Source organism: Quercus lobata, chromosome 2 (genome assembly GCF_001633185.2).
Source record: "Quercus lobata isolate SW786 chromosome 2, ValleyOak3.0 Primary Assembly, whole genome shotgun sequence".
Taxonomy (NCBI): Eukaryota; Viridiplantae; Streptophyta; class Magnoliopsida; order Fagales; family Fagaceae; genus Quercus; species Quercus lobata.
The window spans coordinates 92,192,553-92,203,276 of record NC_044905.1 but is presented as its reverse complement, the minus strand read 5'-3'; the positions used below and the strand labels follow the sequence as shown (position 1 = coordinate 92,203,276).

The following is a 10,724-nucleotide window of genomic DNA, read 5'->3' as shown; positions in this document are numbered from 1 at the left end:
AATACTTAGTTATTTTGAAAGTGAGAGTTTGAATTTATATCAAAACACAATCTTGGCTATGTATTTGAATGTGCCTATCAGTTATTTGACTAATATCAAAGGTATTTTTGTGATGAGTTTTGATTATCATGATAATATCTGTAGGGATAAAGGTCAAAAATTGTATATTGGGCCTTGGGCTTTGGCCGAGGATGTTGATTGGTCCGAGGACGAATAAACAATAGTGAGAGTGTTAAGTTCAAAGTCCCATAAGTAACAGGTAAGTAGAAAAGTTAGGAAAGGTGATCTGAGTAGGAGTGTCTTCTCAGATAAACAAAGCACAGGTTAAACGTATATTCTATTACTCAAAATGACCTTCTAGGAAGTTTTGCTGAGAGGGATGTGCATCATGAACGTACTTGAAGAGTGGAAGCTAGGAAATATCTAAGGAAAAGCTGTTGCCACCACATTGAATGCCCTGGAATTAACTTTCTGGCCGCATTTATGTGGAGAAAACCCCTAAATAGTGCTACCTTGGCTACCACAACTCATAGAAAGCCAGAGAATGTGTCTAATGGGACAAGCACTTAAGTAGTGGCTCAAATGATCAACAAGTGTAGGATCAAGATAAAAGAAAAGGAACAATATAATATAAGAGATCCTCCATGGATAGGGGATCGGAAAAAGGGAGAAGAAAGCATTGTAGCAAGCAAAATTGTATTTGTAACTGTTTCCAATTAATATACACCAGAACTTACCTCCTCGGACTGGGCTGAGAGTGAATTTATTTAGGTCCATCCTTCTAGTTTTTGTTTGATTATCTTTCAAATCTATTCTATCCGTTATCCAATTCATTAGGGCCTAATTCTCCAACCCCCTTTCTACAAATTTATTGTGTTGGTCTCACTAGGCCTATATCCCTTTATATTTTGGGTTTGGGCTTCAAAATGTGTCCTTACAATATCTTTTAAGAGAATGAGAATTTTGAATAAAAAATTTGAAACTTAAAAAGTTTAGTTGTAAAAAAAAAAATAACGTACTATAACATAATTTAGAGGAATATGAACCACCTAAAAATGGATAAATATCTATCAAATACACCCAAAAATAATAGAATGGTATATTTTTAGAGATAGAAAGATGAAAAATAATTTTAGAAATGCTACGTCTACAACATTTTCATAACAAGTTATAGTTGGAAAGTTGTTATCGATTCTAATTTAAACTTATCACTGAAATTACTTTTTTTCCAACCTATAACAATCTGCTACGTATAATTTGTTGTGGAAGGGTTGTAAAATTATTGTCGACATAACATTTCTCTTAATTTTTAGGGATAACAAATTATTTTCAACAAATTTAGGAGAACAAATTATACTTATATCAAAATTACAAAGTAATTATCTATTTTCACGCATTGTGTGGGTCTAAGACTAGTATATATATAAAGTTTATTTATGGGGGAAAAATTGTACTTTTTTGGTCTTAGAAATGATATATATGCTCATTCAGTCATTCTATTAAAGTCACTGGTTCTCACTTAACCCCAATCTTACTATGGAATCAGATACACTGACAATAGTCATTCTATATTTTTGTCTTATTGTTTTCAGTTGTCGCATAACAGGCTCTCTGTCTCTCTATCTCTGATTCTCATCTTCTCTGAATTTGATGCCCGTCTCATATCCAATTATATCTCTAATTCTCATGAGTAATCTTGATGGAGACGAAGAAAGCGCAGAAGAGCAATAAAATACGGAAAAAGACTTAAAAGAACTTGTAGCAACTAGTAAGTACCACCATACACAAGCCTAACCGAAATAAATATTAAATGTTTAAGAACATTATAAAGCATAGATTCACCAATATCTTACTACGAATTGGATTATTTATGTTATTAATAAATTACAAATAATGATTTATGAACTTATATACAAATGTATGCAATCCAGTCTCAAGTATGTATAAGTATATTTTCTATGTATATAATATTATATATACTTAAATTGAATGTCATACTTACAAGTTATTTAGGAATTCATGGGGAATAGAAACTAGGGATCAGGTAAGTAGATTTTCACAAAATACGGATCTGAAGTGCTCGTGTTGCAATTATGAAGTTGAGTCAGCCTTGCATTTGTTTACTCGGTGTCAAGTTGCAAAAGCGATCTGGTATGGCAGCCAATGGAGTCAGAGAAGAGAATACTTAATTTACAATCTACTTCTCAGCTTGTTGAGACTCTTCTAGACCCCCCGCATCTGTTTAATCTTGATGAGGAACAGAAAGCTAAGTTCCTTTTATTTGGAGCTTTGATCTTAGATCAGATTTGGCTGCTTAGGAATAGAGTAGAGCACAATTATTTAGTGCCTTTGGAACTACAGGTGGTTAGAACTTTAAATAAATTGGTTTAGAGCATTGGAGGGCTAAAGTCCCTTCGCTTGCCAAGACAGTTCCAAGAAGCAAAAGCAGATGAATTAGTCTAATGCTTGGTTCATTATGGAGGTCTCTCTGTTCAAGGAAAATATTTATTGTGTGTTCTACATCACATTGACGGCTAATTGGGCTGCATCAGAATTCTATCAACACGATTCTCAATTAACAACATTAGTGGCATGTGTCGAGATCTTGATCAATTGATCATGTGTTGAGGAAGTGTCAAGAATCCTAAATATGCAATTCTTCTTGAGCTGTAACAGGCACATGTTACAGCTTAAACACCCCCTGTTACAGCTTAAACACACTATTGACACTAGCTATGATTAAATTTGTTCACGGTTAGTAGCACTATGGACTTAACAACAGCAACAACAAAAAAGTCAAGTTCCTAAATACTTTAGACCGTTTGATATATGCAGCCAAAGCGTGAGACGCCGCACCATTCTTCAAAGACCTTCTAACTTGTCACATATATGCATCCAAAGCATGAGACGCCACACCATTCTTCAATGACCTCCTAACTTGTCACCCTCTTCCTTCCCTTCTCCCCTCTTTCTCCCTCTTAAATCCCACCTATCAATGGTACTCACAAAGCCCTCTCCTTGCACAAATGTGTGGACGCGTGTGGCCACATATAAATATCAGATGGTATCATTTCTGTATATACCTTAATTTCCTCCTGAGGATCAAGTACGGATACATTATGTCCAAAATTATCATTGTCCTATTCCATATCCTTCTCTATTCAGAATTGAAGTCTTCAAAAGCACAAACTTGGATCAAAGCAGGTTACTGGTTCTCCAGCATCGAGTTTCCCATTTCAGACATAAACTCAGCCCTCTTTACTCACCTTATATGCGCTTTTGCTGGTGTAAACTCTTCTTCCTACGAGCTCTTTGTATCATCCAGTGATGAACAACGCTTCTCCACCTTCACAAACACTGTTAGACAAAAAAATCCATCAGTCAACACCCTTCTTTCTATTGCTGGTGGAAACGCAAACCACACCGGGGCGGCGCTACACTATTCTCAGAGGGGTTCAACCCCGTCTTCCAAAAAAATATATATATATATATATATATAAAATATAATATATACAGTATGTATATATATATATATATATATTTTTTTTTTTTTGTTAGTTTAATACTATAATTTTTTCTTAAAAATATTTTTACATACCATTATTACAAGTGTGGGGGTAAAGTTCATCAGTCAACAGTAGGCCTTGGCACCCATGCAGGGCCCAACCATGACAAGAAGTGTGGACATGGCCAGAGGACTTCCAGCCCAACCCTGTTGGGCCGGGCCGGGCCTGTTTAAGAGGCGTCCGAGGAGGAATGTCTCCTCAAATGCATCAAATGGGAATCCAATGCACACCCTTCACATAGTGGGAAATCGTCCCAAATCGAAGGAAAATGCTGGACGCACAGGGGGGCAACCACAACTGCCGCATTAAATGCAAGGAAGCTACTTTTCCAGCCGCATTAATGTGGAGAGGACAGGAGAACAGTATTATCTTGGCCAGTGCAACTCACAGAAAAAGAGGATGATGTCCTATGGGACAGGCACTCAAGTAGAGGCCCAGATGATCAACAAGTGTAGGGCCATTATCATTCGAAGGATGCTATATAAGAGAAGAAAACCCCCATGATCAAGGGGGGGGGGGAAGCCAGAGAGCAAAAAGTAAGGAAAAGAGAGAGAAAAAGAGAGAAGTTCTGTAAGAAAAGCCTAAGTTGTTGTTCCATGAACTGTTATCCCAGGAGGCTTAATAAAACGTCCCCACGTTTAAATGGTTGCATGGATTACTAACAATTACGTGTGCTCTGTCTTGACCTAGTTCTTTGATCCACTCTCTACAAATTCATTGTTGAGGGTCTTTTGGGCTAGAATCGCCTGCTCACTAGGCCTGGGCCCCAAAATCCGCCCCTACAATTGGCGCCGTCTGTGGGAAGAATTTTTGTCTCGATAAGTCAACAGTAAGAAATGGAAGGATCAGGCTCGCGCCAAACCAGACGTGCAGATTCTCAACGGCAGGACAATTTTTTAAATGTCGAACGAGGGAACGACCAAGATAACCAATGAGAGGGAAGCGTGAACACCTCTTATACGAGTAAAAGCCGTTCAAAGGGGAAGGATCATGCATCCCATGAGAAAAACGATCAAAAGGCTTTACGAAAAGAGATTGATGACTTGAAGAAAAAGCTGCGCCGAGCACAGCGGAAACGTCCTTTACCCTCCTCGGGCTCTAGTAGTGACAAGGATAATGAATATCGGCGAAGATCAAGAACCGCCCCGAGCGAGACCTTTTCCTACGAGGAAGAGAGACCTCGTAAACGCAGCCACAAGAGCCCATCTTACCAAGGCCTGGCCAACGATGCCATGAGTAAGGCCCTGGATCGCATCTCCCAGTCGTCGTTTACCCGCAGGATAGAGAAGGCAGCACTTCCTCGGCGGTTCCATCAACCAACGTTCGCTATATACAATGGTCGGACCGACCCAGTGGAGCATGTGAGCCAATTTAATCAGAGGATAGCCCTCCACACCAGGGATGAGGCGTTAATGTGTAGGATATTCCCATCTAGCTTGGGACCCATGGCGATGAGATGGTTCGATTCCCTCCAGCTGAATTCCATAGATTCCTTTAAACAGCTGACGCAGGCTTTTGGTTCCCGTTTCATCACCAGTACTAGAGTCCCTCGGCCCCTCGATTCCCTCCTATCCTTGTCCATGCGGGAAGGAGAGACACTAAAGGCCTACTCGGATAGATACTGGGAAATGTATAATGAGATCGAAATCGAAGGGAAATATGATGATGTCGCCATCAGTACGTTCAAAAGGGGCTTGCCGACCGAACACGGCTTAAGAAAGTCCCTCACTGGAAAGCCGGTCACCAGCGTGCGCCAGCTCATGGACCGAATTGACAAGTACAAAAGGGTCGAGGAGGACCAGCAGATGGGGAAGGGTAAGGCGAAGGTCGTCCCTCAGGAGAGGAGGGACTTCAGGTCGGAACGATTTAACAACAGTAACAGGCCGAGAAGGGACTATGTAGAGCAGTCCGGATCTACTAGGGCTCAGGCAGTCCATGCTGTGTTCCGAGAACCTCTTCACAAAATCCTGGAGAAGGTGAAGTATGAGCCTTTCTTTTAGTGGCCGAACAAGATGTCTGGCGACCCTTTGAAGCGTAATCAGAACCTGTACTGCACATACCATCAGGAGCCCGGTCACATTACTGATGATTGCAGGATCCTGAAGAACTATTTAGACTGGCTCGTCCGAGAAGGGAAGCTGAGACATCTGCTGCATCGCTCTGAAGGATGGCAAGAACCATCAAACAATGAAACCAGACAAAGTGCATTGAGGCCACCCATTGGCACAATTAATGTCATTCTCGCCGCTCCTGGGAGGACGGGCTCTGTCCCATTCAGGGTAATGTCAGTGAGCAGTTTCCCGACTAAGCCAGATGACAGGGAACCCAAGAGGGCTAGAATGAGTGCCACGCCATTAATCGGGTTCACGGAGGAAGACAAATAAGGAACAATCCAACCCCACGATGATGCCTTGGTCGTGACGCTCAGGATAGGAGGTTATGACGTCAAAAGGGTGTTAGTTGATCAAGGCAGCGCGGTGGAGATAATGTACCCTGATTTGTATAAGGGATTGAACTTGAAGCAGGAAGACCTGTTGCCCTACGATTCCCCCCTGGTTAGCTTTGAAGGAAAGGTCATCATCCCGAGAGGCATGATTAGGTTGCCTGTGCAAACAGACTCAGAGGTGGTAGAAGTGAACTTCATTGTCGTAGATGCCTACTCCCCTTACATAGCCATCGTGGCCCGGCCATGGCTTCATACTTTAGGGGCTGTGTCGTCAACCTTGCGCTAAAAGGTGAAATATCCGTCAGGAGGTCAGATCAAAGAGATAATAGGGAACCAGGGAGTTGCTAGGTAATGCATGGTGTCGGCAATCTTGCGGCAGCAGGATCGCATAACTTCGTCGCCGGCCGAGAGCGACTTATAGCAATTAATGACTACGGTCCCAACTGTGGGCAGTGGAGGACCAGCCATGGAGGTGAATTGTGAGGAGTTGGAGAAAGTACTTGTCGGATCTGACCCTGAGACGTTTTTTCAAATTGGCTCGGAATTGCCGCCCCAAGAGAAGTCAACGCTGACTGCCTTCCTCCGACAGAATTTAGACGTGTTTGCTTGGGACCCCTATGAGGCCCCCGGGGTCGACCCAGATTTCATCTGCCACCGCCTTAATGTGAACCCGGCCGTAACACCTAAGAGGCAAGCTCCTCGACAACCGTTGAAAGAACATACCGATGCCGTGATAGAAGAGGTCACAAGATTGAAGAAAGCAGGGGCTATCAAAGAGGTCTTCTATACCGAGTGGTTAGCCAACACGGTGGTGGTAAAGAAGAAGAGCGGGAAGTGGCGGGTCTGCGTAGACTTCACCTACCTAAACAAGGCGTGCCCAAGGATCCCTTCCCTATGCCCCGGATAGATCGGTTGGTAAATTCAACTGTCGGACATCCTAGAATGAGCTTTCAAGACGCTTTTCAGGGCTACCACCAGATACCCTTGGCCGCCGAAGACCAGGAGAAGACTGCTTTTGTCACCCCAGTTGGGAATTATCATTATAAAGTGATGCCCTTCGGCCTAAAAAATGCCGGGTCAACCTATCAAAGGATGATGACCAAGATGTTTAAACAGCAGATGGGTAAAAACATTGAAGTGTACATAGACGACATGGTGGTTAAAAGTAAGTTGGCTCCCAACCATATTGACGACCTTGGCAACGTTTTTCAAATACTAAGAAAGTATAAACTACGGCTGAACGCAACCAAATGTTCATTTGGAGTGGGATCTGGAAAATTCTTGGGCTATATGGTGACTCACAGAGGCATTGAGGCTAACCCCGACCAAATAAGAGCCATCCATAACTTGCAGCCTCCTCGGAACCCTAAAGAAGTCCAGAAGCTTACTGGTATGATAGCAGCTTTAAACCGTTTCATCTCACGCTTAGCAGATAGATGCAAGCCATTCTTTCTCCTATTACACAAGTGGAAAGGATTTGAGTGGAATGAAGACTGCGCTGTAGCTTTCCAACAATTAAAGGAGTACCTCGCCCGACCACCAATTATGTCCAGTCCAAATGCCGACGAGGTTTTGTTTGCCTACATTGCGGTAGCCTTGCATGCAGTGAGCTTGGTGCTAATCCGAGAAGACAACGGCACACAGCGACCAGTCTATTACATTAGTAAATCACTGCAGGAGGCAGAAACACGTTATCTTCCCCTCGAGAAGGCTATCTTGGCTGTTGTGCAGGTCACTCGAAAGCTTCCACATTACTTTCAAGCGCACACTATGGTGGTGCTGACACAACTCCCCATAAAATCTGTCCTACGTAGCGCCGATTACACAAGCAGAATTGCAAAGTGGGGAACGATCTTGGGCGCTTTCGATATTAGGTACATGCCTCGTATTGTTGTAAAGGGCCAGGTCCTTGCTGACCTAATAGCAGAGTTTGCGGAGCCCACGCTAGAGGAACAAAACGTGGCGGGACCTCTAGGGGCTGATGAGAAGATGATCAGCACGGTCTCCCAGCATGAAAACACCTGGTGGAAAGCGCACGTCGATGGCGCAGCGAACCAAAGGGGCTCAGGGTTAGGACTTGTCCTGCTCTCACCTGAAGGGATAACCATAGAGAAGTCATTGAGACTCGGGTTTGCAGCCACGAATAACGAAGCCGAATACGAGGCGCTATTGGAAGGAATGGGAATGATCCGGAGGTTGGGGGGAAAATTCGTAGACATGTTCTCGGATTCAAGACTTATTGTGGGGCAGATAAATGGGGACATGGAAGCAAAGGACGAAAGAATGCAAGAGTATCTAGTTCGGGTTAAGCACCTGCAGACCCAATTTCGTCACTTCCGCCTGATGCACGTACCCAGAAGTAGGAACACTCATGCTGATTCTTTCACGACGTTGGCTACCTCCTCGGCTCAACCCCTACCCCGAGTCATTCTGGTAGAAGAGATCCTCCGTCCATCAACAGAGAGGGCAAATGGGATTGGAATACATAACATCAGGGCAGGACCGAGCTGGATGGACCCTATCGTTCTATACTTAAAGCATGATACCTTGCCAGACGATAAAATTGAGGCTGGCAAAATCAAGAGAAAGGCTACTCGATTCTGGTTATCGGAGGACTCCAAGCTTTACAGACGCTCGTTTTCAGGGCCGTATTTGCTATGTGTGCACCCAGAGGCTGCAGAACTCGTCCTGGAGGAGTTACATGAACGAATTTGCGGAAGTCACACGGGGGATAGGCAATAACATTTGCAAGAAAATAACCTTTGTCATTAAAATCAAAAAGCAGTTCGGTTTACAAACACTGACGAGGCAAAACAAAACAAAATACAAAAAGAGACAAATAAATCCTACGCTAGTCTCCTAAGAGCCCTGAGCAGGAGTGGGCTTACCATCAGCTGCTTGGGTCCCTGGGGCAACCTCCTTGGCCTGTGCAACGATCTCGTTGATGGAAAGGCTATCCTCAGGTGGCTTGTCCTACGCGGCCTGCTCATCGCCCCCAGCTTCGAGAATAAGGGAGTCTGTTGGAAGAGGCTCTTTGGAGGCATCCTGGTCAGGAATTTCGCGTACATCCTCTGGGAAGAAGATGTTCTCAGCCTTCCTGAGATCAGAGTCCGCCGGGACAGCTGCCCGATCCAGGGCTACACCCCAAGACGTGGTGATGTATTCCCTGCAGACAATGGCTACCTCCTCGGCCAGCCTAGTCTCAGTGTCATGAACTCCACGCTCATAGGAGGCCGTCACAGCCTTTTCAGCAGCTTCCCTGGCCAAGCGGGCCTCCTCCTTAGTCCTTGCAAGCTCAGCCTTGAGCATGGAGACCGCCTGCTGCTCCGCCGTAAGTTTCTCCTCAGATTGGCGGAGCTTTATGCGCAATTCATCAGCTTGCTTTTCGGCATTCTTAATGCCGGCCTCTGCGCTCGCATGAGCCTTCTTCACCTCCTTTATTTCTTTATCCTGGCGCTCAAAATCCTGTTTGAGATCACCAGCAGCCTTCTCGACGGCATAACGGGACTGAGCCTTCCTATGTAAGTCCTTGCGAGCCTTCTTGGCCCATTCCTCCGCAACAAAAATCTGTTGAGTGACCTGCGCTCGGAAGTAAATAAAAACCCTATTAAAACATGACGATAATAGGATGCACAATATAGGGACGAGATAGAAGACTCCACTTACCATGACCATGTCCCTCTTCAGTGACATGAAAATTTCTGGCTGGCGAGTCTTTCTGAGCCCCTCCATATCACGAGGCAAGAGAAGAGGTTATTACAGGGCCTCGGCCAAGTATGATGCCTGCTCTTGTTGGGATTCCTATAGGGTCGCATCCCAAGGGATCGGGGCGCCGTCCAATTCGATCCAAGGTGACCATGTTCGTTGTTCCCTACGAGTGGCTGCCTCGTCTCGAGTATCAGTGGACCTAGTCCTCTTATCTCGGGGCTCTTTCGTTTCCTTGCCCTTCTTCTGAGGCCTGGCCTTCTCGTAGCCAATCTCTCCCTCCTCCGTTTCTTCTACCTGCCTTTTTCGCCTTAAGTTAGGCATGGGCTGCAGCGTCGCGTCCGACGAGGGGGGAGGGAGAGGAGGAGCGGGAGTCTTAGTGGCAACTTGTTCCTTCGAGACCTCCTTAGAGGACTGCCACTTGCTCTTGTTGGATAGAAGGCCCCTGAGGCCTGTCCTCGGCTTCAAGTCCATCCCTTCTTCTTCAACTTCTTCACTGGTGTCAACTTGTGCGATAACTAGACCAGTATCAGGAGCCGCTGAAGCACGGTCTAGATCGGCGTCGGAGTCTGAGAGCTCTACTACCCTGGCCGACACCTCTCCTTCCTCGGGAAAATGGAACTGGTCTATTTGTGTCTTCCAAGGATGAATGCAAAGAACCAGCCTCCTCTTCCGGGATAACCACTGGGGGAAAGGCACGTTGGGGAGGCAGCTGAACAGGAGGTAAGTCTGTTGAAGCAAGGAACCCTGATATGGATACGTCAATACGTGCCAATAGAGGACTGCCAGTCCTTATAGCTTGGCCGGGGTCCACCAAGGATCGGGTGAGAGGAACGTAGTCCAAGATCAGAGGAGCCGACCGTAATTGTCCGTCCTCACTCACGAAAATCTCAGATCGCAGGAGGAAATTTAGAGCCGGGACGTTGACGAAGCTCAGCCGAGGGGATGTTCGCTCCTTGTCTGCAAAGGCCGTTAAAGGGTTTGTGTTAGTCCGAGGAGGCATGCAA

General features: G+C 45.0%; 2 protein-coding genes across 2 annotated transcripts; both read left to right on the top strand.

The window, feature by feature from the left end:
* Positions 1-5,011: 5,011 nt before the first annotated feature.
* On the top strand, positions 5,012-5,566 carry LOC115973838. Its single transcript, XM_031094080.1, has one exon. It carries the CDS (start codon positions 5,012-5,014, stop codon positions 5,564-5,566), a length of 555 nt encoding a protein of 184 aa, XP_030949940.1.
* Positions 5,567-6,439: 873 nt separating this feature from the next.
* On the top strand, positions 6,440-8,754 carry LOC115973837. The gene is made up of 2 exons (XM_031094079.1): positions 6,440-6,702; positions 7,317-8,754. Exons 1-2 carry the CDS (start codon positions 6,440-6,442, stop codon positions 8,752-8,754), a joined length of 1,701 nt encoding a protein of 566 aa, XP_030949939.1.
* The last annotated feature ends 1,970 nt before the right edge of the window (positions 8,755-10,724 follow it).